The sequence below is a fragment of the Falco naumanni genome, chromosome Z, assembly GCF_017639655.2.
Source record: "Falco naumanni isolate bFalNau1 chromosome Z, bFalNau1.pat, whole genome shotgun sequence".
NCBI classification, from domain to species: Eukaryota; Metazoa; Chordata; class Aves; order Falconiformes; family Falconidae; genus Falco; species Falco naumanni.
This window is the reverse complement of record NC_054080.1, coordinates 48,783,186-48,811,088: the sequence shown is the minus strand read 5'-3', so window position 1 is coordinate 48,811,088 and position 27,903 is coordinate 48,783,186. Positions and strand designations below refer to the sequence as shown.

The 27,903-nt window shown below is 37.9% G+C and overlaps 1 protein-coding gene across 6 annotated transcripts in view; it reads right to left on the bottom strand.

The window, feature by feature from the left end:
• Positions 1 to 126: 126 nt before the first annotated feature.
• Positions 127 to 27,903, bottom strand: part of TJP2 (tight junction protein 2) — a 66,181-nt gene continuing 38,404 nt past the window's right edge. For 5 of the 6 annotated variants that reach the window (XM_040579468.1, XM_040579465.1, XM_040579462.1 and 2 more), the window contains 22 exons: positions 24,036 to 24,089; positions 21,873 to 21,997; positions 19,545 to 19,647; positions 18,247 to 18,826; positions 16,571 to 16,674; positions 16,263 to 16,416; positions 15,130 to 15,238; positions 14,880 to 15,019; positions 14,283 to 14,349; positions 12,101 to 12,251; positions 11,230 to 11,338; positions 10,322 to 10,532; positions 8,807 to 8,994; positions 7,614 to 7,709; positions 7,427 to 7,506; positions 6,146 to 6,356; positions 5,620 to 5,720; positions 5,025 to 5,237; positions 4,556 to 4,666; positions 3,244 to 3,579; positions 2,752 to 2,837; positions 127 to 1,051 (listed from right to left, as the gene is read on the bottom strand). In XM_040579468.1, the coding sequence (XP_040435402.1) occupies positions 883 to 1,051; positions 2,752 to 2,837; positions 3,244 to 3,579; positions 4,556 to 4,666; positions 5,025 to 5,237; positions 5,620 to 5,720; positions 6,146 to 6,356; positions 7,427 to 7,506; positions 7,614 to 7,709; positions 8,807 to 8,994; positions 10,322 to 10,532; positions 11,230 to 11,338; positions 12,101 to 12,251; positions 14,283 to 14,349; positions 14,880 to 15,019; positions 15,130 to 15,238; positions 16,263 to 16,416; positions 16,571 to 16,674; positions 18,247 to 18,826; positions 19,545 to 19,647; positions 21,873 to 21,997; positions 24,036 to 24,080 (3,489 nt within the window). In that variant the 5' untranslated portion in view covers positions 24,081 to 24,089 and the 3' untranslated portion in view covers positions 127 to 882. Of the gene's footprint in view, positions 1,052 to 2,751; positions 2,838 to 3,243; positions 3,580 to 4,555; positions 4,667 to 5,024; positions 5,238 to 5,619; positions 5,721 to 6,145; positions 6,357 to 7,426; positions 7,507 to 7,613; positions 7,710 to 8,806; positions 8,995 to 10,321; positions 10,533 to 11,229; positions 11,339 to 12,100; positions 12,252 to 14,282; positions 14,350 to 14,879; positions 15,020 to 15,129; positions 15,239 to 16,262; positions 16,417 to 16,570; positions 16,675 to 18,246; positions 18,827 to 19,544; positions 19,648 to 21,872; positions 21,998 to 24,035; positions 24,090 to 24,773; positions 24,814 to 27,903 lie in introns of those variants that run through there. The other variant, XM_040579467.1, reaches the window with a different exon arrangement.

Here is a 27,903-nt window from a genome sequence, read left to right as displayed (position 1 = left end):
TCCCAGTTACTTGAACAGCAGGACACGAGACCCTGAACTGAAGAGCGTACTGCTGTAAGCATATCCATGAAAGTCAGACACTCTAGAAGATGAATACTGTTTGAAAGAAAACCAAGATACACCAGGTTTGTCTAGAATATATCCTTTATTATTTTCAGTCTGTGTAAATTTTAATAGATGATTGAATTTCTACATTATTTTCTCTGTTTAAGCACATCCTTGTCTTTTCCAACCACCTGGTCAATTACACCTTTATTATGTACAGTCAGTATTTATGAAATATTGCATATGCATCTATTAACTTAGAAAAATAACATGCAAGGGAAATTTTTACCAGGAAACTGATTAAAAAAAAAAAGGATAGGTAAAACAGTTAATCCCCTTTTAGTGTGTTATGGCTTTGCACCAAGTATCACATTTCAAAACAAACAGTTTAAGATGCTTCTTATTAAAGGCACTTACTGTTCTTCAAATACACTTTCAGATTTAGTTCTATTGCATTAAGAAGTGTATCTCTGGGATCATACTTCCATAACACAGCAGAACAGTCCAAAAAGGCAACGTTAATAAAAAGGGAAAAAGGGTTTTTATGTTAAAATATGAAAATACCAAGAATTAACACAAACTTTCAGGATTTGGTCCTTATAAAATAGGCAACAGCATTCAGGCAATAGTGATTTCTTTTCTTAGATGCTGACAAAATAATATCCCCAAAAAATGAACTCTTCCAGTTCCAGAGTATAGATATGTCTAGATTGAGTAGCGTACCCTCTAACACCACCCCCGATAAAAATATAGCTTCTCAAGACTAACTACTGCTCCACTTTGGCTGTGAAGGAAAAAAAAACCAAAAGAGCATTATATATGCACATACTAGCAAGCCTACAATTCTGTGTCTCTGTATCTGGATGGCTGTCCATAATACCCCTTCTTAGAGTGGTCTGATAGCTGCCGACGGTACTCCTCCTCCTCCTCTGCATCACTGCCATAACTGCCACGGTTCTCTAAGTAAGGTCTAATAGGAGGCTTCTGGGGTTCTGGAGGTCTAGAGCTAACACAGCAAGAAAAAGAGACAGACAGAATGTTTACTGCCACTCTGAAAAGCTGAAAAATAATAATACTTAATATTGGCTTTATGGCCATGTACAACCTAGAAAGGCACATGGAGCAAATGAATCCCCTTCTAGCCAATAAATAATTGCATGGCCATGGTAAGTCTATCTGGAGAGGGATTGTATTTCCATCAAGCTGGAGCATGATGTTCAGATTTGATCTACTCAACCTATGTGGTTGCCAAATTTAAAATCATTAACAATGTATACGTATGTGTAAATACCCACACATACGTTTCAGGAGCTTTATAGCACTTTACTCCCTGAGCAGAGAGATTTTCAGCTATTGCTGCTACCCCACCTGACATTTCCCTCAATTATTTTTTCACCAGATTCTTTTTATGTCTGCTGCTTCTTTTGCATCCTCAGTTTTGTGACTCAAAGTCTGAAGACGTCTCGTGTGACATTAAACTGATAGCCTTCTTTCCTCACACAAGGCTCCCAACTAGGGCTCTCATCCTAGTGGGCAGAAGTGGGCAGAAATAACCCACAGGTTTGCATTTTATAGACATTATATAATGTGGTGCTACTCATTCAACGTGAAACTGAACAGATACATAGAAATAAAATCTGCCAGGGAAGGGCATTTCCTCAGTTTCAAAAGCCATGATTTTTGCAATCCACGCTGTATAAAATCAAGATGTTATCCTCCTTCCATATTGCCCCAGTGCTTAAATACTTCCTTCAAGGCCAATCATAAATATTCCTGTAAAAAGGTAACAGCACTGATTTCTGTATGTAAGCAAAAACTCTGCATATGTGGTTAATGATCACTTCTCACTACTTCTAAAAAGCTTCCAAGGCTATATAAAAAGTATGCTTTTCTGAACCCACCAAGAAAACCTGAAAATAATAAATTAATTCAATTGATGTTTTCCATTATGTTATAAATCTATTATTTCCATTATAAAATACATCTTTTTTTTTTCCATTTTTGCATTTTAGGTTATACACTATAACATCGAAGGATTTGATTCACTAGAAACAAAAAGTCCCATTTCTATTGGATATTACTAAGAGGCAAGAAAAACAAGTCCTGCAGAGTAGGAAACAAAATCCATCAGTGTGTTAGCTCTTGCATAAGTGACTGCTCAAGTCATAGAAATATGCAATGTGTAGGGAAAGATGACGAAATGGTCAACCAGTCCAGAACTCACTGAATTTTAATGAAAGACTACTGCTTTCATGAGACTTGATGGGTGACCTCAGGCAAGTTTCATCCTCAGTTTCCCTACTCACACAGTACATCTGTAACTGAATAAGCATTTAAGTAATTAAAACAGCAATTATATATTAGGACAGACTAACAGTAACCAAGGGTCTAACACAAGAAGAATGGACATCAGAGAACATGAATGCAGAAAAGCTGCTGAGTAATACTGATAGGGGTAAAAAACTGGCTCTGCAAATATTTCAGCAACAGAATACCGTTTCTTTCTAGACAAGTCAAATAAACTAAGAGAAAAAAACATCCTGAAAAAAAAGAAAAGTCCACTGAAATTTTGCCCCACCTTTACAGTAATCTTTGAGGTGCAACCACCAAGGCAGGATTATTTGTATGAATAAAAACTGGCAAGATTTCCTCCTGCTGGTGAAGTAAACTATCAAGACAGAATGCTTTAAACTGGATACACCTTACCTCATAGGCTGGGGCCAGTTCTGTTCTGATTTCTGTGTTTTGACAGGGACAGCATAAATATCCGGGTGCTTCTGGGCAATTTCAAGCTTTAAGAGAAAGTAGGAGAAAATAACTGTTCAAGTTTAGCTGTTAAGGATCCTAGACTGTAGGTCTAGCAGGTCACAGCTACAACTGAAAGAACAAATTAATCTTATTCATATTCCTACAATTATATAATCTTTTGCTAGAGTAATAATTCAATGTACATGTGACAACAATGGCATTGCCAAAAGCAACAGGATTATTATAAGTCACCTTTCTATAGTTACAGTAGGAAGCCTTAAAATATGTCCTCTTTCTACATCCAAATCAACACAATGATATATCTCGTGTGGTTTCCCAGACTTCTCCCTCCAGAAGCAATACAATGCAAGGGCATGATTTTCATTTTCAGAATGCAGGCTGTTCTATATGCTGGAAAGCACAGCAGGGGGAGAACATATCTCTTCATACCCTGGCATTCTGGGCCTCTTGTAGTTCCTGCATTCTTTGCATCCTCGCCTTATGATCCATCTCTTCAAATATTTTTACTTTCCTCAATACAGATTTTGGAGTATTTTCTTGTTCGTTTTCTTCCTCTTCTAACTTTGACTCCTCCTCCTCCGCAGGTGGGATTGCTGGCTGAGAGTTTCTCAGGATGGGACGCCCAAAGGCAGGTTTCACCGAAACAGGTGGTGGTGCTGCTTTAGCTGATACATTTGAAGTCTCACTGCCAACAGCAGTGTTACTTGATTTGGAGTCATAGTTCTTGGGAAAGTCATACAGATCCTCCTTGTTTTGTAACTTTCCCTGCAAGTATAAAATACGCGAACAAATATTACATCAGAAACCTCATAATTTTCATTTCAAATGAGGCTTTAAAATGAAATTAATCATTCCAGCTATGTATTTAACATAGGTCAATCTTCATCTGGAGCAAGTTTGAAAGGTATTTGAACTGCTGCAACATGTTGGCCATATGCTCATGCACTACACATCAACCTATAAAAGACTAACACATTTAGACTTGTTTGTCCCATTTTTTAAGGATCACCAGCTTGTGATAGGGGACAGTGGAGAGAAAACTGACCTCTCAAATGATCTGTTAACACTACCTAATGTAGAATTATCACTACCAGGAGTTTAGAAGTCCACAGGACCTAAGTCTGTTTTCTATTCCATCTTTATTTTCCTTACACATGTCCTACTCTGCCCAGTCTCCACTGTCAAGGCATACTTGAATATACTTTGAATTCATGCACTACGTGAGGGCACCCATCCTCGTAAAGAAAGGACATTGGGGTCATGGGAAATCAAGAACTGCTAAAATAGAACTTGGTGCCCAAATATCGTTATTTTTTCCCCTGCATCATTTCTGGGCAAGGTTTGAATAAAAGTTAATACAAATTTCTAGTGATAGAGACTGATTTCAGAGATGGTACAATCTGGTTTTGTACTTCATAATAATAGCCATCAGATATGCTTTTCCTGATGATTAGCCTACCTTTGTTCTTGCTAAGCTAAAAAAGCACCTTTCAATTTGTTAGCAGACACAAAAAAAGAGTCTACTTTCTTATTCCATATAGATAGGACACATATGTGAAGAGAACTGTTATCCTTGAAGTTTTCTCTCTGCTTGATCCTGCAACACCTTCAGTCCTTCCTTCTCTCCACACTTGCAATGTTTTCTAGTCTCTGATCATTCCTATCACTCTTCCTAATGTGCCACCTTGGAGAGTTCTCCAGAAAGAGAAACTTTTATTCAGATTTGTTTCTACAAGTTTACCTTAGGTGGTTCAGGCTTGAATGCTGGAGGTGGACTTGGTTCTCTAAGGATCTCCTTGCTACCAGCTTTTCTCAACTGAGCCCGTGGTTCTGGGCTAAATTTTTTTAAACTCTGTGAAAGAAAATGAGAGTAAATGACTGCAGCATCCAGTAATTCAGTCACTTTTTCTCTACGTCAAGTTTACTGTTCTGGGAACAGTAACCAGGAGTCAAATGACTGTCAGCAACCTGACCACAATCACTGCAGATGTAATTGCAAAGTTCAAAGTGACAAGATATCATCAGGAAACCTATAAAGATAGGCAGAAAAGCAGAGCTATTACTATTTTTGCTTTATGCAATGTAGCTCTGAAACACTATCAGAGGTAAGATAAACCTGCAGTTTAAAAAAAGATATCATTTTAAAGCCATACATACAGGGCTTTCAGAAAGTCCAAAGCACAGTCTTGATGAAAATCCAACACCCTCACCTCCTCATGATGCACAGGTTCAGAGGACCGGCTAACAGATGAAATCCTTGATTCATCCAAGGGCTCATCAAGTTCATTGTCAGTGTATGTACCTCCTTCTCCATCTGTGTCCTCTAGGTCACTGATCAGCCGACTGTCACAACTCAAATAATCAGCACCCATTGCAGTAAGGTAAGACATACGATCATCTGCATCATCTTCCATGCCATCCATCTAGAAAAAAGTCAGTAAGAATTAAGGAACAAAGATGAAATATGTAAGAGTTACAGTCTAGTTAGGTCTCTCTCAACATCATGACAAAGAGCTCCTAAGAATGACTTTGCAGAACTGAAAGAAACTCTAATGCAGATTCATAGGAAAGTCCTTTAAAAGTTTATCCCTTCTTACCACTCTCCCCTAGCCACAGCATTTGTGATGAAAGCTCCAAAGTATAACAAAAAGAACAATAATAAGTAATTTTTTGTTACCAAGAAAGACATAAACTACTACTTGTCTAATCTATCCAGTATTGGCAATCAACATTTTGAACAATTTTTACTGGCAAGAGATATCTTGAAGCATCTGTATAACTTAATACTATGGCCTGACTACTTACCTTCCCTTCTGATACCCATACTGCTTCTCCTTGCTGTTGCTGAATTGTATCTTTCAGACTACCATACCAGCTATCATTGGCTGAATTCAAATTGATGGTGGCTGTAAAAATTGAAGGAAAAAGTATATATATATAGTAAATGCAATGTGATCCTTTATCCAGCCTTTGCTGTTTTAACACTTTTTGGTTTAGTTACGTGAGCATGTTAAACACCCATTTATTTCATTTGGATCATTGACAGAAGCATGGTATTTTTATCTTATTGTTTGTCCAGCCCTCAAGCTTATTAAAACACTTGTCTTTCAATGAAAGCATGACAATTTAAAATTTCTTCTGTATTAGATTTGGCAGCACAAGGAACTTTGAAAAAAGTCAAGGAAGGGATTGCTCATGACCATACTTTCACACCCTTTTAGTTCCTACCTGCATAAGTTAATAAGCAGAGCAGTAAGTAGATGTCTCAAGACTCACACAGTCACACCCACTACTGTCTTGATAAGAAGGTTAGACACACATTCTTCCTTACCTGTAAAGAGGTGGGAACAAGTTTTCTTCAGTTTGTTTGCTTGCTCATAAAGTTTTCTTGAGCTCTTGTTAGATGTGGAGCATAGTCTTTGCCTCATGGTTTTCACACCCTGCTTACTGTCTGGGTTAAAGAAGACCACAATTGGAAACCACTGGGTATAGTTTAGCAGGTCCACTGCTTTAGGAGTCACATCCAATAGAGCATGTTTATCCTGTTAATAAGAAAGCTCAATCAGCGTGCTGATTGTGGGGAATAAAAGGAGGTGATTGGAACATGACATCCTAGGAAAACCAGGATGTTTTTGTCTAAATAAGACCACAACATTTTGGATTTTTTCCCAACTATACCACATTCAGAAGCCAGAACAGGCAGCCTCTTCTTTTCAACTCTGTTTTTCTGAAGAGCTCTTGCCTCAATATCCACATTCTTATGTTAACAGTCATATTAAGTAAAGTGCGCTTATTCTACCTTTTTTTTTTTTTAAACAGGTAGTGAAAAGTTAACTAGCTTTTCTCTCTACCTGCTCTTACCACAGCTTCCACTACAACTATTCTAGGCACTATCTGTAAGCTTTTATCTACACTTACTAGCTGAGGCAAATCTCACTTCTTTCATTTAATATGTTCCTTCTTAGCAAAGGTGAATGGGATTTTCAAATGTGTGCTTCAGTGGAGCCCATGCTCTGAACAGACTTCTGTGTGACATTCTAACCCCTCTGGACCCAATTTTATGGGGCTCAGGGCAGTAAGCTGTAGAATACATTCTTCTTGCCTAAGTTTTTTAGGCTTCTTGATTACTACCTATTTACTTGATCTCGAAACAGTATTATAAAAAAGGTCAATGCAGTCTCAGTAGATGAGACTGAATCCACTTAAGCTATCATAGTCACTTCCTGTTCATTTCAGTAGTAGTAATTCCGAAGCAACCTAAAATGTTATGTTTCTGACAATAGTAAAAGCAAGTAGAGGAATGCATGATAGCAAAGCCTCTATGGCAAATTCAGAAAACATACAGTAAAACACAGCTACCCTTCTGTTCAAATTTAGAATGAACTAAGGAAGGAGAATTTAATTGCTAATATCAGGTTCATCTTCCCACTCAGAGGACAGCTATCAAAATCATAAAAATTGAACAATTTCAAAACAGCCCTATCATTAAGCCAAGCCTGCTTATTGCAGAAATAGATGCAGTGAAGATTTAAAGACTCACAAAGTTTTAGGAACAAACAAACCAAACAACATGCCTTTGAGAATAAGCAATTTTCACAGAGAAATACTCTACCTGCTCAATGATTTGCCTCACAGTGTTCAAGCGCACTACCCCAGTTGACTTCTCTGAACCTGCATCTCTGGGTTCTGTCTCTGCAAAGACAACATTTTAGCTTATCTTGAGTGGCTGGGCAGCTGTGATTATTAAGCTATCCATTCTCTCAGTTAAGGATGACAAGGAAGCCAGGAGAACAACTTACTTGCTGTCTGGTACAGGTGAGGCAAATCATTTGACAGCTTCTCCATAGCAACATCTGCAATAGGGCCAAATATCACCACAGGTCTCTTAAAGCCAGCTGAAAGAAAAATATTTGGTGAAAAGGTAAGCCTGGTAAGACTGGTTTTAAATATAAGTGTTAAATGGCACAGACAAGATCCTCAATTACTATGCATTATTACTATGCAATTACTATGTATTTTAAAAATATTTCTTAAAAGTTATTTCTCAAAAGTTTGTGCAACAGTGTAACTCACACAGAAGGCTATTTTTATCAGCTGAAAAAGCCAAAGAGATTGTTTTAACTTAACAGCTTCCCTATTCCTTCTAATGAAGATGTACTGAAAGGTTTCTACATTCTGAAAACATACAGCAGATCTTCAGTAATCTTTCCATCCAGCAAAATAGCATGAACATTAACCCAATGGGTTCTGTGTGAATAGAGACACAAATGCTAAACCAACCACCAGGCAGTTTGCAGAAGCAAAGAAATGCAAAATTCTGTTATGCTTATGTCAAAACAAGTGCAAACACAGTCCTCATAAGTTAATGGGAGAATGTCATTCTATTGCTCAGCCTTCATCCAGACACGTGGGAGCTCCTTAATACGTTTTACTATTTGTTTAGTTCCACAATACTGTCATGTGTGAACACCCAGAAAATTATCTTGACTTACTCAAAATCACTAGTAATATACCTAGTTTAGAGTCATGGAGATGGACCATATTAAGCTTGACTACATTTGGACAATCTGTTGAAAATACCTGGGTTGTATTTGCTCTCAAGGTAATGTTAAAAGTGGTATTTATAAGTAAGCTAAAGATTATGATTGATCTTAGGCATATAGATTTTACTTTCAAAACTAGTCCAGGGGAAGCTAAGGAAACAGGAAAACCCGGCTTGCTTCTTCCTTTTTTCATTTTAAGCCTTGAAACTAGCACATGCAATTTGGAGGCAAACGAGAAGAGTAGCAGTTTAAAAACATGAAAAGCTTTTTTCTTAGAGTAGTTAATAGCATCCAGAAATTTGCATTCTGAGAAAAAGTCATCCTTTCCTGTTGCTCAAATATAACATTGAACCCAAGTTGTTTGAAATCACTTACTTAGCTGACAAAATATTTGGATGCTCACCCAGCCAGCAATAAATGGGCAACTGGCTCACAGCAGTCTTACTTACCTTCACGCAACTGAACACGCTCATAAGCTGGGAATTTCGTGCTCACAGATGCAATAGCTGTCAGATCTTCGCGACTCTTCCTCAGATTTTTCTTCGCTCCAGATCGCTGGCCACGTGTTCTCCAGAAATCTGCCCTATCACTTGAGCCATCCTTTTGGCCATTTTGAACACTGGCCATCTGCTCAGCTCTGACAGAGAAAGCACAGAGTTCATTTGTACAGAACTATCCTCTGTATAGAACAGAGGATAAAGACGCTTTCGCTGAAGAACAACAATGGATTTTGAATTTGCAGCAGGTAATGTGCTAGACAGACAGCCATGAGTAGAGGAAAGAATAAAGAAGTCCAAGATCTTTTGTCTTGAAGTAAACACGGTGTCAGAATGATGTTCTGACTTGCCACAGCTACAAGATGGCTGGCCAGAATGAGTCCTCAGTTCTTAAACTGGTAACTCACATAGGCATAAATAAAAGAATGCAACTGCCAAAAAAAGAAATGCAGCTGCAAAGAGGTGGTGAGACACTGCATCTCAGAACTGAAGGCCTAAGAAATTACTGTCACTATTCTTCATTAGGTCTTACAAGTTAAGTCACTATGGCATAGAAAAAAAGGCTGTTTTGGTTAGATCAATTAGCAGAGGGGACAGAATGCACTAACCAGAGAAGAGGCACAGGAATCACATAAGCAGCACATTTCAGGAACTTCTGTACAATGCAGTTGTGACCTTCTTTCCTCTATCTTAAAATCAGAACCACTCTAATGAATGTAAAAGCTACAGTTTAAAAATCCCCTGATTATTTTTGTTTAATGAATTTTAATACTTTTACTCACCGTGCATATTTGAACACTTATTATCACCTCACAGGAATTTTGACTAGGAAAGCATATTTAAGCAAAAAATATTGCTGTGGTTCACTCAGTATTTCATGCAAAAATAAGGACTACAACTACCAAGAAATATTAGCCATGGAATAAGTTCTTGAAACATTGTCCATAAGGATATACCAAAGAAATTCAAGCACCGAAATTCTTTTAAAAGATTAATCATCAGAGTACTCTTGCACTCAGTCATTAGGTTCCTACGGTGTAGGGGTTTTTTTGTTGTTTTTTTGATTTGATTTGGTTGGGGGCAGCAGGGAGAAGAAGTGGGAGAAAGGCAAAAAAAGCAAAAATAGGACCCTCCATCCATTTTCTAGAAAAGGAACAGAAGCAGCTAGTGGTCAAACTTGATTGATTGCCGAGACAGAAGCTCTAGGTCTGTGTTGCAAATACCGGACCAAATATGTAGGTAACACCATCCTCTCTGATACTCTCCTCACATAACGCCACGGTTCTAAAATCTACAGTTTTACAAGCACCAATTGTTGTGAAAGTAAAACCAAAACAATTTATTTATTCTTGTAAGGGCGGAGGAGGGAGGAAAAAGAAGAAAGGTATGACATAGGAAGCAACAATCATTTGGGGAAAAAAAAATACTATTTTCAACAATGGGTAGGAAGACAAGATGCCACCTTACCTGCTCTTATTTGGAATTAGGCCCTTTTCCAGTTCATTTCCAATTCTCACAGCCAGCCAGTTTCCCAGTTTGCCATCATACAGTGTATCAACTACTCTGAAGATCTCCCCCCTGGTGAATGCTAAGCTCTGTGGTGACTCTTTTTCACACTCAAAGTGGCTCCTGATGAAGAATGAATCTCCTCTGCCACAGGCCATGATGTCTCTGTAGACTAAAAGAGAAACTCCCCTTTAGTTTATATTTTTTTACACTTGAAAGAAAGATTAAGCTGTCATTCAGCAGAACAGTTTTGAAATTCTTCCCCTTCGCTCACAAACATACAAAAAGCTAGCCTTCACATCCACTGTCCTACACACACAGCATCAAGAGTGTTTTATACCTGTACATGTACAGACCTTACAGCTCTGAGGGAAGGAGGTCCTTGTGCCTTCCCAAAGCGAAAGGCAGCTATGGTACTTCAATATTATAGCAGGCAGTCTCCAACAGGAAAGCAAGAGGCTTTGCTTTCTGCTTAATTGTACATCAATAAAACTGTCCATTTGCTGCTATCTGACTGAATCCCTTATGACTGCCCAGACACAGCAGAAAAGAAATACTAACAGCAGATCTTGGGCCAGCTGCTACAGACAGAAAAGCAGAAGGAACAAGCAGTACATTGCAACTCTTTAGCATTAAGAAGATATGTTATTTGCGAATAAAGAAAGAGATGGAGAAGAGCTCTGAAAAACACATCACACGTGCACATCTGTATGATCCTTGAGGTATGGAATACATCTATCTTCTAAACGACTAAATAGGAGGGTAACTAAATGCTATGAAGAACAAGCATAAGAGAGATCATTTGTGGTTTCACTGACAAAACAGCTTAAAAGCTTCATGGACATATACAGATTTTGTTCAAAGCCTACCTTCATATTTGTTTTGAGCCAAAATCGTCACTGTTTCACCTTTGGGAATTTCTAAGAGATACAAAACAGCATCTTCCCGAACAATGCCTCTGAAGTCTTGACTGTTTACCTGTGTACCAGTAAAAAACAAAACCAAAAACAATCAACACCTGCAAAATCAACAATAAAAGCAATAACCAAAGAATTTTGCTTCATTTAAAAAAAAACTTAAATATTCTCTTCCCTTATTGTACTGAGGTTTTTTTAAAGTCAATATGGATGATTGTGGCCCTAAGAAATATTTTCTTTCAGCCATTAACTGTAATCTTTCTGAAATCCAAGGTCCTCTATGTGTACTGGTATATTGCTCTTCTACTTTAACAGACTCCAAAAGGCCTTGAAAAATCAAGCCTATCACAAGAGAAAAGAGGCAAAAGAGAAAATTACATAAGCCTCCTGTTTGAATTTTCAGAAAAAAAGAAGAATGTAAGAGGACAAAATGGCGTAGATATAATTCTGAAACTGGAAAAATAAATCAGTATTAACCAAGGAAATTGGAGAAAGATGAAAGAAGAAAAATATGTCAGCCTTAATGTTTTCCTCCTCCAAGACTAGAAAGAAGCATTGTACAGAAAATTAATCCTCCCATCTTCTGGTATTTTTCTTGATTAATATTTCTCCTACCTACCCCTTCCACAGAATCTTAAACAAACTAAAGCTTGATATACAATCCTCCTTCAAAAACCCATTTCAGTGAAATCCCTCCGCCACACATCAACACTTTGAAAGCAATAACTTGATTTCTTAAGATCATAATTTCTTCCATATTTCCACTAAGAAGCAAACCAAAAGATACAAAAGTGACTTGCATTTCAGGAACACATACTTATACCTTAAGAATCTGATCTCCTTCCTGCAGTCCCTCCTGATCAGCTGAGGTGCCTTCTTGAATTCCAGCAATAAATATCCCTACATCATTTCCGCCAGCCAGTCGTAGACCCACACTGTCCCCCTTCTTGAATCTCACCATTTTCGTATTAGGACTACAAGATTTACAGGCAGAAAAAGGCAGACCAGATGTTAGGCATTACGACAACAACAGGTTGTGAAGAGAAAAAAATCACAACCCCTTCAACAAAATCACGTTTATAATATTCTTAGCCCCTTTCTTTCCTATATAGGATATATTTACCCAGATAACTCTTCAGTGAGGGAAGGAAGTAGAGAATTTGCATTTTTCAGAGTGGAAACTGAATTAGGAAGAGTGATTAAGTGGCATACAGAGTCTTGGCAGAGCAGGAAAACAACACCCTGTTCTTGAAGTCCCCGGATAGTTCCCTACCTATCGGAACCCCTCTCAGATGAGCAGCTGAGGGTTTTTTTGACAACAGCCTGAGTTATAAATAATCATATTCATTGTTTTTCCTCCATATGCTTGAGAACTGTCATATGGATTAAATTTATACCTATTTTCTTTGCAGCTTAACATGTTTGTTAGACAGAACCCTTCAAATGTTCTTGTAATGAGAAATACTTCCAAGTACACTCCACTGGTATGTTAATAATCAGTCCTTTCACACTGCGGTGGGAGAGGCCACTGGACTAGGTTCAGCTCTTTTGCTATCACAAACACTGTATGCCTGAGTGACCTTCCAACACAGAGGACAGTACTTATCTGTCAGCCTTTCTCAGTAATACCCTAAGCCTGTATTATAAATTCCTCTTCACTAGAATAATCACTTGATTAATTTGCACATCAATGACAACATATGCAGGATCCAACCCAGAAAAGATCTGAGAAGGGAATCCATTTAAGGAAATACACCAAGCTACAGAATATCTTCAAAACCTTGTCAATAGGCTTCTCCTTACAATCTCAGTGGTCTTTTTCCCTTCGATTTCTGTATTTGAGTACTCTCACATGAAAACATGTTAGTTCATTTTCTATTAATACAGTTTGCAACTTCTAGTATCTTAATTGTTCAAGAATCAACAGTACCAGATTCCATTTGACCGCTGATAAGCAATCATTAAAAAACTCCACACAAAAATCAACTTTGTAAGCAATATCTTGTTCATTTCTAAGCAGAGACCAGAACTGCAATATGGACTGCACAGGCTTGAATTTGAAGAAAATACACAAATTTCTGTACAGAAATTTCCAGCTTGTACATAAACACTTTTTTGGCCCTGTCTTCTAGCAAGCTTGTTTACAAATTAGAGGACATTCTCTTTGTAACTTAATACTGCAGGGAAGGGGAGGGTTGTCTTTTCTATATATATAAAATAAAGGAAGAGGTGTAAAATACATTTCCATAGAATTGCACAGGTTAAAATGGCCTTCTGCTCAAAGCAGGTTGTTCGGGGCCTTGAAGCTGTTTTTGAGTATCTCTGGTAGTGGAAATACCACAACCTACAAGGGACAGCTGTTCCAGTGGTTACCCACACTCATCATAAAAAGTTTTCTTCTTTATACCAAGTCAGAATTCCCTGTGTTCCAGCTTGTGCCCCTCGCTCTTCATCCTACTACTGAGAAGAGCATGGATGTTTCCTCTACACCCACTACCTATTAGGTCTTTGCAGACAGCAAGATGTCCCATCAAGTACTCTCTTCTCCAAGCTTAACAAACCTGGTTTTCTCATTTTTTTTCTCATATGTCATATGCTGCAGCCACCAACTCCCCAGACTCACTCCAGTGTGTCAATGTCTTCCTTATCCTGGGGAGCCCCAAAACAGACATAGTGCTCTAAATACTATCTCAAAGTGCCAAACAGAGCACAATAAAACCATAAAAATATACCAATGTGTATGCTGCCATGCAAGCCCAGAAGCACAGGGTGTTTTACACCTTCCAGGTAGAAGGCAGGTCTATAACTTCCAGGCAGATACATCTAAAACTATGTTTAACTCAAACACAGTCAGTCAGAAGCCATGTCATCTTTTCTTGGCATTAAGCTATAAAGGGAGTATCACTCCAAATGGGCAAAATCCCCAAAACCCACGCTATGAAGAATAAGGTACAGGTCACTGGGAGAACACTGAGTGCAAAAGAACATGGCAAGTGCTGCCTTACCCATATATTGCTTCATCTTCAGGGCTAGGTTTAAGAATCGTTCTTGTAACTGCTTTTGGTTGAGACACTGTATGTAAAAAAGCCAACAGAAGTTACTGAGCTAATAAAAAAGTTATAAACGGCAGCAATTTTTAGTTATCAGATAGCAAGCAAACCCCTCCATGCCAAAGATTAATACAGATTTAAATGTCAAGCGTCTCTCTGACTAGAATGGATTTTTCCCCTTTTTTTTAATTCTTGAAAAAGAACAAAAAGGTCAAGGGAAGATACACAACCCTTTCAGGCAAGCCAGATCAGACTTCAGGAACAGCTTCATTTGGCTGCTTAGAGCAACAGATTACAGTAGATGCTCTAGGAGATTACTTGCTTTTTGAGGTGGCAATTCTAGTAAGCAACAAGCAACTGCCTTCAAATAATCTCAGGTGTTTCTTCTCTCTCTGCACCACAGAGCAAAGACAGGCCTCTGTGTGTCAGGATGGGATTGGCATGAAGAGTATACTAGATATGTCAACCTAATTAGGGGAGAGCCCATTCTGTGGCCAGGGAAAAAAACCACAAACCAACCAAACAAAAAACAACCAAAACCTTCAAACTAACCTTCTGTGTCATCTTGGTACTTCAGTTCTTTGCTTGTGTCTGCAACCGTAACAGCAGAAGTAGCAATGTCACCAGTTGATTTGAATGGTGTAGGCATTGCTCCCATCCTGGACAACCTACAGGATGGATCATCTTTTGCACTAAAAGAAAGAAGAAAAGAAGTGTAGTGAAATCAGATAAGAATGACACTTATTTTAAGAATTTCTTTGACAAGCATTAGGAAAATGGACTAGAAAAGACCATTTCTTACTTTGTTTTTTCCTTCAGCTTTTCATTGGATGAATGTGACTCTAGATCAGAATGATGTAATCTGTCATCTTGAGGGGAGAATGATCTGTTTGACTCTATTTCAGAGATGTCTGTAAAGAGAGCAGCAAATCAAGAAATGCAGGATTTGTTTAAACTATCTGCATGTCTGATCACCATATTTATTTATAGAGCATTCACATATAAGACGTCCTGAACATTTAAGCCTACTGCTGTTTCAAGCTGGATTTGACTTCAGAAAGCGCTGTATGCCTTTCAGTGCTTCCAGCTTCACATCCCCCTGAAATATTTCAGGAAGGTTTCCCACAACCTTTAGGAAAAACACTCATTTCACAACTACATTGAGCATACCATACACTCATTAACTAGTTAGCAGCCTTTTATTTAAGGTCTCATGGAAGTTCCCAAACACATGACCTTCACATTAGCAGTTCTCACATCATTGCTTTTCAGTGACAAAAGAATCAGAATAGCCCTCAGACTTGAACTGTATCTCATTCTTCACAATACATTCTTCTACAAGAAGTTGCACCCAGTATTCTGACATCAGAGAAACAAATATCTTGCACTAAACAACCCTGCGCCCCCTAAACATCCTGAGCCTTTCCCAAAGCAAGATTAAGTTGAGAAATACAGCTCATATACTGTGAGAGATCATTTGTACAGGATATATACTGGAAATAGAAAACAGTTGTGCAGGGGGACTGAATTTCCTCACCCTGACATTTTTTCTTCTCATGTTAAACACAGTCATGAATGTTAATGCCCTCAGAAGAAGAAACCGGTCCAATCCACTTGTTTTTAAAACTGAAGTACTTTGTTAAAGCAAATGACTTGCTTGTTCCAAGAAGTAAGATTGATATTGCCAGATCAACATTGCTTCTTCTATCTCTGCCCCTGTCCAAAATGTAATTATATGATTACTACAACGTTATTTTTTCACCTAAAAGAAGTAGCCTTGATGCTGAATTGGCTATTACTTTGGTTTGTTTGTGTTAGGTTATTTTTTGTTTGTTTGAAAGAATCCTAGTACCACTCCACCACAGCAAAAACACTCTTAAGTTCCATTCTGTCCCTGCACAGAGTCCAGAACTTTTTATCCACATTAAACCTCACCATCCACTTCTGAGTCACTGTCGTTCAATGAAGGGATGTTGAGCAGTGTCTGCTTTCTGTCCCTGAGGACAACCAGCTGGAGCTTTCCCCGTGACTTCTCAATCAATTTTCGGGCATCAGCTAAAGACATGTTCTCTGTCACTGTACCATTGATCTGGACATAAAAAGGCAACAATAACACTGTAAGTAAACAAACAAGATATATTGTGTTCAACTTCAATAGTAAGTTTGACTATAACATGACTTATGCCAGAGCAACCACAATAACAAGTGCCTGCTAAACTGTAAGCAGTATAACCAGAACAGACCTTGAGAATGATATCCCCTTCATGAAGGTTGCCATCTTTGGTTGCTAGGCCAGTACGGGTCATTTCTTTTATGAAGATCTGACTTCCAAGCCGGAGACCATATTCTGGAATCAGGGATATAATCCACTGTAGCTTAGAAGATGAGTGAAGATGTATTTTTTTAAAACTACAAAGTGTACAAACAGCAGACCCCATTACACCACAAGAAAAGAAAAAAAAAATGTGGACCTAGTAAACCCACTTAACCCTAAGCTAACTCTCCAATTTCTGTCCAGTCACCACAGTAAAAACAAACAGCAGACCAAAATTACAGATGGACACAACAGCAGAACAATACCTTTGTTCTGGAGGTGCTTATTAAGGTGCTGGATTAGATTCTGTCTCTATCATATTTTGCATGACATAGAAAGGGAAAAGGGTCAAAAAGCCCTAATAGAAGTGGTGGGGTTTTTTTACCCGTTTGTCCTATCTGTACACCAGAAACTTTCACAGTTGCTTCAGGCAAAGGATTAACCCCATCACCATCACCTTTTTCCCCTTTGATTCTAGCTACTTGGATCAGTGTATCTGTTACTCAAAAAGAAAGGTAACACTCTTAAAACACACACATCCTAGAACAGAAAAGTAAAGAAAAAGTCACCTGCTCCTAATAAATCACATTTGAGCAAGTTTGCAGAATATCCATATGAATGGTAGAAATTATTATGGAATTACTAACTAAACATAAAATTGAACAAAGACACCTTAAATTTCTCCTATCTGAAACCTCCTATCCTATCTTAAAATTCACCTATCTGCATTATTTTTACAAGTGGAAACATTATATGCAGTGGAAGAACAGGAAGGAGGGAAAGGGATACTTGCCAGAGTCAATGAAAAAATAGGTTAGCTCCTCCTTTCACAGTTCACATGACCAGAAAATTCTTCCAAATCACAACAGGGCAATTATAAACAAATCATCACCCAGAAAACCCCCACAAACTACCACACCCTCCCCCCAAAAAAGCCCAAACAAAAAAGAACCCACAACCTAATCTCAGATATGCTTTATAGCACAAGAGTCTTTATTTCACAGCACACAAAGACTGGGCTTTTGGCTTTCATTTACACACTCCAATACACAGCAAGGAAAGTCTGTTTCAGCTGTTACTATTTCAATATTCTATAACTGTTCTGAAGTATTCAGAACCAAACAATACTTGGAACCAATTTAATTATTAATATTAATTAGGTTAATAACAATATAATATTATTATATTAAATTTTATGTAATAAGGAAGAAGTAAGAGCACTACTAAAGGCAGAGTCTGCTCTCCACCCTTTGTAGTTGACCCTTTTGTTGATGTGCCAAATGTAATCTGAATCACTATGAGATCCATGTTTCCAACCAAAACCAGAACAACAGGGCGCAGAAAATGGAAAACCAACTGATGCAGTGTCTCGAAAAGACTTAAATTATGTGGGTGAACAGTTCTTTGTTCAAGGGTAAAGTTGAAGGTGCTGGGGGAAAAAGTACTCCAACCAGCCAGGAAGAATGAAAAAAACAAATTAAGCGATCAGTTAGAAAACTCGACATTTAACCTGTAAAAGCAGAGAATATTCAGCTCCTTTCCCTCCCCCACCAAAATAACATGCTGTATTAAAAGACAATTTGTCTCTTCCCCTACTATACCTACCTTCATTATGTCTGCCTTTTGTTAAGAGAACACTGACAGGTCCATTCTGATCCTGCAGTCCTAGGTACTCACGCTGATGGCGTATTTCAGGCGAAGGACTTCGGGAACAAAGCCTATCCTGACTTCGACTCCTCGCTTCCCTCCCATATCTAGGATCAGGTTGAGATCCACGACTATAACTGGGTGGGCTATAGTCTCCCCTGTAGTCCCGTTCATAGCCACCATCCCTGTCAATGCTCCTTCCCCTGCTCCTATCTCTTCTATAGTCTCGATCCAAGCTCCTATCAATACTCCTACCACGACTTCGATCACGGCTGTAGCTGCATTCCCTGTCACGGTCTCTGCTTCGGTTACGCCCTCTGTCTTGTTCATCTCTATAGCTCTGATCCAGGCTGTTTCCCCAGCTTTGGCTGCGCCCTTCATTGCCACTATACCAGCTTCTCTCACTATAGCCACTTCGAGCACTTTTGCCATCAAATTCTGCATGGTCATCCATTACGTCTAAAGCTCTGTCTTCATAGTCAAGGGAGGGGCTTCTCTTCAGTGCGGCAGCCTGCACTTTCCTTGGTCTTTTCACTACCTGTTCAGTGCAACACAAAACAAAAAACTCTCCCATGGTCAGAATGTGAAATTTAACAGATGAATACTCTTCACACTTTGAACAGAGGTTGGGGGGTCGGGGAACAACAAAAAAAAAAAGAGAAAACCAGCGTTCCATTTATAGAACAACCATTCAGTTAGGTTTTTTAGATGTGAGATGGGATGATTATGAATTGGGATGATAAAGAACAGTACAAGAATTTAAAAAAATTTATTAGATCAACAACCACATTCTTCTTACCTCTACAAGAGTGAGAAAAATTAATATTTTTTTTATTTTTCTAGATGACTTCTAAAAATTGGACAAGCCACCAAAAGAGAGAGTTGTGGATGCCTTTCTCAACTAATGAAAGCCAATCTAGACAGCAAATTCTTGGACAAGAGTCTGTGTAAGCAGAACATCATTTGCCTCACAAAACTTCCATTTTTTCTAACTACCACATTCAGTAAAATTAGAGAGTGAGGACATACATTTTATTCCCAGCTTTTCAACAGTATAACTTTGTGACAATGTTGTTTAATTTCCATGTTTCACCTGTAGAAACTTTGCCTTTGCTTTATTTACTTTATACATTTCACTGGGCAAAGGCTTGCTTTGCTTTGTGCATTTATAGCACACTTCATAGAAGATAACCAAATCTTGACTGGTTGCACAGGTACATACCCCTGTAGAGTGAACGCATTTGTAATTTACTTACAATGGTGGCCACTTTTCCACTTTTCCTAAGTTGTTGGACTGCAAAAGAATGTGGAACATCTTCCATTGGTGTCCCATTAACTATGACCACCCGGTCATTTTCTCTGGAAGAGGAGGAGGGACAGAAAAAGAGACAAAAAAAAAATATTTAAGAGGAGTCTTCATGAAATCACCAGAACAACAAAGACTTTTTTTCAGGGGGAACCTGTGGATTCCATTCACTTTAACAGGCAGTTCTGCTTAAAAACTGTTATACAAACACTAAGATACCTGAATACTAGAAGAAGCTTTCAGTATGTTTAAAAATTAGACTTTGAGTAGCAGTGTGTATCTTTCTACATGTATATGTCCGGCTTAAGTACCTTGCCATAATGTCAAAGAAGATTTTGTTTTTTAAAGAATATTTGTGATGACCATTAAAACTTTTTTTAGTTCTTTCAGAACTCTGAGTCTTTGACACGTAGTGCTAGATATTTTCACACAACATAGAAATTTCAAGAGAGCTTCAAATAGCAGCAGTCATACCAGTATTCAGACAAAACTTGACAAGCACTACTCTAGTACACTTTTCTTAAAGACTGGTGTTCAGGTCTTATCTACTGTGAAGAAAGATGATTGGGGAATAAAAAACCCCAGCTCCAAACTATAATACACAAAGTCCTCCCTACCCTCAAACACAGGCCAAAAGAGATTACTAACTTGTGTATTCAGACCTCCTGTTAGTCAAATAGATCAATAAGACTTAACAATTAAGTCACCTGCAGGAGACTGCCCCATAACACATGATTAATTAAAAAAAATATCTTCCAAAAAGGCATTTCAGAGCAAAAACTGCAGGAGCCTAAAAAAAAAAATAAAAATCTACCTCTTCTTGTATTAGCTTATTCTGGTGACCACTCAGTAACCTTAACCGTCAGAGCATTAGCTCAGCCGATCACTGGTTAACGTGCCATTTTCTGCTAGATAAAAGAAATCTTTAGTATTCATTATTTTCTCTTCACTGTAATCAAGTCACATCACAATCTTCTTTTTAAATAAGAAGATTACATACTGTAAAGCTCTCTTTGTAAGGTACTTTAACTCCTGAATGATTTTTGTGCTTCTCTTTATAACCTTCCAATTCCTTTTACTGAATGCTGGAACAGCACACTGTATTCCAGTATCAGTTTCATCTGGGCTTTACGTGAGAGTTAAAATAGCTCTCTTCACAGTCCACACCTCCAAAGGTGGTATCAAACTTAATGCTGTAACACTACATCAAATGCTCAAATTATTTATGCTCACTCTATCTTAGAAAGGATTGCAGGATTCTAATTCCCCCACACTCTGAACGCTAGGCCTATGTTCCTTAGTTTGTTGGAGGAACAGCTTTACTTTCAGTTTTCTTCAGAATGTGTTTTGTCTGAATGTGCCTGAATTGCTTGGTACTGCCTTGTCATCAACATTTTACATAAAATCTTACATAATTTGTGGACATGATTTTACTCCCAAAACACAGGGTGGTTATGGAACAGGGTGGACAATAATGGTGTTGGGCTTTTTATCCTGGATTTCAATAATTACTCCCGTGACAGTCTTTTCATTACGTCACCAAAAATTAATGTTTAGCAAAATAGCCAGAATCTACTCTTCTGAATTACTGTTACTGAAGAACTTTGGCATTCTTGCAAATTGTCTAGTCCTCACTGGGTATTGCAGGTCAAAGGACGAAAAAGTGATCAGCAGTGGGCTCAAAACTGTTTATCTTAGCCTGCAGATTTAAAATTACTTGATGACATCCATGACAGATGCTGCCTCACCAAGAATAAAGTTACCAGGAGGACTACAGAAACACTTCATTCCAATATTTTTTCTTTCAAATATGAAATAAAATATTTAACAAACACTTTTGTTCATCTTCCTTCCTTAGTTATTGCTCCTGACACCTTGGGAGCCAAGACCCTTCTGTGGACTGCCCTAAGCCATTCTCTTTAAAACTAGTAATTGATCACTAAATGTGTTTCCTGGGGGAAGGACAGCAATGATGTTGTAAGATACTAAGTATTTCTACTGTTTCTTTAAAAGACATGCAATCTTAAGAAAAACATACTTAAGATCTCTTCAACATGACTGAAATTTACTTTCTTACAAAACAGCAAATAAAAACACCTCTGGGTGGCTGGGGTTTATTTTTTATTTATTTAAAACAGACATATAGGTTTTCAAGAGGGCATCAAATCTTGAGTGGATTAAATCACCAGGATTTCAGCCAAGCCTATCTGAAGGTTTTATGTATTCTACATCGCTGCCCCTCAAAATATGCCACACAGAAAAACATGAAATTGCTTACTGAAGTAATCCATCTGCTGGACCACCTGGGAGAACATCTGAAATGACTATCGATGTTTCACCATTTTCAAAGTGAGGGTTATCTCTGCCGCCAGAAACTGCAATCCCAAATCCTCGTTTTGAATCCTTTACAACAAAACCAGATACAACAAAATTCAATTCCATACATAGAAATTTTGACAGGAAGAAAGAAGAGTAATGTGAATGTTCCTGTGATCGCACTCTACCAAGATACTATTCAAAATATGGTAGTTGTGTGCAGACAGTTGCAGAAATACACAGCAGCTCTAGATTTAAAAAGGAACGGGTTTACAAATCCATGTAACAAGACATGTTTCTGTGTTCCAAAACCTCAGTCTACAGACTGTGATGGTTAGCAATTAAGCAAAGGACTCTCTAACTTAGCCTGCATTCTGCTCCACCATCCCACTGGTTATTCATACCAAATTTATTGTTAGGGAAATCTATTTTATTAGTGATGCTTGGGAAACTGGAACAGCTTTTCCAGGATCTCATCTTCATTATGACTGCCTATCTAGTTTGGAATAACTACTTATGCCTCAATCAAACTAAACAAGTTCATGGCTGATTACAAAAGCAAGCAATGAACTTGTGAACTCTATAATTATCTGCTCTTATAATCAACTATTTTAAATATGTATTTTATGTCATCATAGACATATCAGATCCGTAAAAGCCCTCAGATGGCATTCATAACATCAGGAAAATACTTAATAGGGTGCAAAGGAAGCATGCCATGTACTAGACCTGAAAACTGTTAGCGCAAGTCAATTGCAGACAATGTGCACAAACCCATACATTTTGTTAAACACACAGGTTTAATTTTATCAACTATTTAACATACACCTCCTATTACTGTAAAATACCTATTGTGCTACATCTAAACAAAATGTTTTAAGGCACTGGTGAAGTAATACACAAAATCAAAGAAGTGCTTTTCCCCAAACTCATGCTTCAGTGTGTGTAATTCATCACAAGCCAGCTCGCTCATGCTCCACTAAAGTCAATCTTCAGTGATTATTTCTTTGAGGAGGAAAAGAGCAATGTTTGGTTTGGGGCTTTTTTATAACAGCACTTCACTTGTTGTACCTTAGTTTTACAGGAACTAGTTTGATGCTTCAAGCCAAAACAATACAGAATTCAAAATAATGGTAAAATTAATTGGTTGGTAGCAGCTGATGCAGCAAGTCCAACAGCCATTTGCCACTTCAGCAGTATATGCCTGTCTCTGAGGCAAAGTAGTAATGCTCATTTACATGATATTCAAAATCTGAAGAGTTGAAAATTACAGGAACCAAGCTCTGCTTCTGCAATATTTCTCCTGCCTACCTCTGTAACCTGAAAAACAACCCTTTCTCAACAATTCAGCATGTAAAACAGGCTGTGTAGGAAAGATGGGTATTTTACCTGGGGTCATCAAGTGGAATTCACTGCAGAACATGTGAAAAAAATCTAAGCAGCACAGTACAGGTCGTTCACTGAACTCAGATCATCAGAACACCTGGGAATGCCACCACCACCACCAAAGTACACATCCTGTGCCATGGTGTGGCAGCCCAGACATGAGAGAACTCAGAAACAGGGAGCCTACTTTCTTTAACACAAAAGGACTCTAAATACAGAGATACTTCCTCTTTTCTGAAAGGAGTTGTTAAAATTGACATCTATAATCCATGTATTTTAGGAATTTTGAGGACAGTAGTTTTCTACTAGATTCTGTATTGGTAGATATTAAAGTATATTTAAAAAAAATATCAGTGGGCTCATGTTCAGTGATTATTATAAAGCTTTGACATTAACCATAATTGGTTGATAGAACCATCTGCTTTGTCTTTAAGGATATTCAATGATGAATTTAGCTATGTGGCTGGTACGTGGTATATTGTACTGTCATTAAAAAGACCAAACAGTAGCAAACATAGCACTTAAATTGTTAATTTAATATACTCTTAACATTAAAGAGTCACACTATTGTATGAGTAACTAGCAACTAAGCTCTAAAATGAAAAACACATCTGATTTGGACAACGAATTAATCCTATTCTAAACTCAGACATGCTAATGACATCTATTGTAAAACATACTTAGACTAAACCAGTGCTTGAATATTTGAAAACTAAAAATATAACATGCACTCACTCACCTTTTGTAAGGTCACAGTGTACTGTTCCCATATCAGCTCTTCCATGCCTGGGGCCTGTTGCACACAGAAACCAATAGTAAAACACAAAGCATACAACTATCTAAATTACAATGTGAAATACCCCGTTAAAACACAGGTATAAAAAACACATGTACACTCTAATAATTTGGTTGAGTTAGTATGAATTGTATGTATGTCAATTGATGATTATTTTTCTTTAAAAAGGCAACAAATATTAATAGGTCTAGGGTGGCAGAATCCCTTCACATTTCACTGATTTAACAGCTCATTCTGATTTTCTGAAAAAGTCTTATTCAGCAAAAGCATTTAATTCAGATTACAATAGCATTCTACAGCTCCAATTCAAATAACACACAAAATACTTAAGGAAGACCTCTCCATTCCAGTATGCAATAAGATTAGCAGTTGAAAGTGAGGTTTTCAAAATGAACTAGCCTTCACATCTTTGGCTTCTTGTTCACATAGATTTAACAAAATGTTTCGTCCACTATGAATTGCATAACTGAGTACTGAGGTTCTTTTTAATAAATTAAATTTTACTGGCAAACACAGTCTATCACTATATAGCACTGGTATATCCATTTTTGTGACACTTCTCAGAAACATTTTTTCCATATTTCCAGTTAAAACTGATCCTGAACTGATCAGTTTATCTTACATGACCTAACCTGAAATCTTTCCAACATCACAGCTTAAAATATAATACAGAATAATCACCCAGCTGTGATGCATCATATAGTACACAGCCAGCCCCTTCAGTGCCTGCCCTGTAAAACAAGGAGAAAAATGAACCACAATATTTGACATACTGCAAATATTTCAAAATGCAAAGCATTCACTGCAGAAAAAAAAATCCAGCCATTGCACGTGTACGTGCATGTACATATTCAAGCCATAGCTTTATTTGTTTTTACTGCTAGAAATGGTCTTCTTTCTTGGGAAGCTAAGAGTATGCTCAAAAAACTGAAGTTCAGACAGAAGCTCAGTTTTGACTTCACAGTCTTTTAAAAGGCATTAAAGGGATTACTGGCAACTAAACCCCAAAACAATAGACAGAGAAGTGACACAAGAAGGGTATGCCTGTACTTTAAAGCATCCCCCATATTTTCAGAGTAAAAGTCTTCTGGCAGTATACAACTGTTTAGCAAGCTATGGATGCTGTTTCTTGAATGCAAAGAACCTCATGATGTATTCTACCAGTGGATTCTGAGCTCCTCGGAGGAACTAAGTTTACCTTTTCCGTTACACATTTACTGTATTGAAAAACAAACTTCAAATGTAAGTCCTGCTCAGAGTTCCTGAAGGCACATGCAAAACATTCAGCATTCTTACCAGGAATTTTACAGCACTGAACAGTGTTAAATTTCCAGTGCTCTCCAAGAAAATAAACAATGCTTCCCAGTTTTCAGAACTTTTGGGTCTAATTAAAAAATTCATTTAAAATAGCTGGAGGAGAGAATGTCTTACATCAAAAATAACAAAAGTAAGAATTTCTCAGTTTCTACTTGTCTAGATCAGACAAGAACGAATGGCATTTATAACCGTTAGAATTAAAACATGTATGTCTTGGGTCAGTGAATTACTCCGCTAAAGCACAGGGTGAAATTATTCTGATATTCCCATTTAACCAGCTGACACCTCCTCATGACTTCAACTAGCTGACACTGAACTGTCTCACTACATACCTTCCCTTACATAAAGAACCTTCCATAAGTAAAAACTTTCTTCTCAACTAAGCACTTTTTCAGAGCTCTTGTGATGCTGCCGTAAATAGAAGTGATCAGGCTTGCTTGTCTGGCGTGTATGAAAATGTGTTAAGAATTTACCTACCACTGACCCTTGGCTATGCCATCACTGCCCTGCTTTTCCATATGATATTTTTAACCTCTTCATCCAGGCTGTGCTAAAGAAGGTCCTCCGTGTCATTTAAATTTCAGTTGACTTCACTGAAGAAAGTTTTAGAAATGAAAAAGCATGAAATGATGGGTAAAATTTGAAGGACAAGCACGTGGGTTCAAATTTTGTAGAAGCAGGAGAGATGGAAAATCTTTTCCATCCTTCTCACTGTATAAAAGCCTTAACAACCTACACGTGTAACAAGAACATTACTTAAGTTTGGTTTGCACCTGTATGCAGCTCTTACTGACACTACCTTCCCAGCCAAGAAATACCAAGTCCATCTCTGAGCAGGCAAACACTAAGGCAGACAGGATGAAATTGATGTGGGCTCACAGCGGCATAGTTCCCTTACTTTTCCAGGAACTCTAACACCAGGTCTTTCCATACACTACCCATTAAAGGAAGGCCTGAGAAATGGCTGCTTATTTGTATTCAGTACAACACTGCAGAAAAAGAACTGAGGAAAGTACAGTGAAGATATCGGGGATGGATTTATGGGCATGAAATATTTAAGCATACAGGAATTTCCTTCCAGAAAACTAGGCCTCCCGTGAGCAGTGGCACAAGTAAAACTTCACGCACAACTGGAGAGACACATCGTGTAGTAAATCAAAGCACTGTAAAGTAACAGGGTTAAGTTTATTTTGCTCTGGTAAGTAAGTCTTACTACATCTGGTCACAAAAATAAGTAATATGAGTGGAAAAGAAACCACTGCCTAAGGTGCTTGCAAGATGTTGAACCCATATAGTATTACCTCATCTGTGTCTAGAAAAAGTTCTTCCTCACAGTATCAGTCACTTTCTCAGGTACTTTTTGTGTAAATTTTGGGGATTTATTTTTAGCATGAAACCATAACATTAAACAAAACCTAATTAAATAATTCACTTTTAAATTCATAAGTATTTGTTTCATAAATAATACATTTTTAGAAACTGCTCCTCAGGAAACTGTTTCCCATTTGCTGTATGCTATATTAGCAGAGGGAAGTACATGGCAAAGCTGATTTTGTGAAACATAATTACCAAGACAACAGAACGAGTTCTGCCACACTGATGAAGGTATGCATGCTCTGTAACACAGTTTAGAGAACTGAATGATCACCTTGAAAGCCCATAAGGCACAAAACACATCTGTACTCCCTCAAATCTCTAAGCAATAATCTCTTTAACATTATAAAATGTACTGCTGCTTGCCGTTGCCACAATGCTAACCCACACTGACAGATTAATGGGGAAGAGAAGACTGAGAGGAAGGGAGAGACTACAAATGTTGTAAATCATTAGTTGAGGACTTGATCAAAACTAAGATTGAAGTCTCTACCACAACTGTGAAATTCCTGTACTCCATGTCTAATACTATAACCTTCCTCTGAATGCATCAAGTGATGAGTTACAAAAAGCCTCCATCACCTTGCCAATTTCTTCATACATCATCTGTAAAGGAAACACAAAGGGATCCTGAGAAGCCTGCACATCCCTTATAGGATCACAATTTCACTGCAAGACAGCAGACCAAAACACTGGAGAAAGGCGTGCAAAATGGTTAAGAACCCCACCTCCAGCCAGTTACTAATACCAACTGTTTTGCAAGTCTACCCAGGTTTCATATAAATAGCAGGCTACCTGCAGTAAATGCAAATTACTGTAATTAGCTACTCTAAATTCATTAGTGACTAAAGTCAGTCCATTTCTAATTAGAACACAGTAGTCAGGATTTGTTTAAATCTGCCTAATGCTCATATACCAAAATGACAGGTGCTTTCTACATACCCAAAATAGACTGCTTAACAGAATCTTTGGCAGGAAACTAGTCAAAGAGCTAAAATTGTCTGTGTACTATGAACAGGCAGCTGTTGCAACTCTCACTGACAGTCATCAGAGACTTATACAATTACTTGCTACTAAGAGATCACCAAAGACAACTTCATTCACCCTGAAAGAAGAGCAA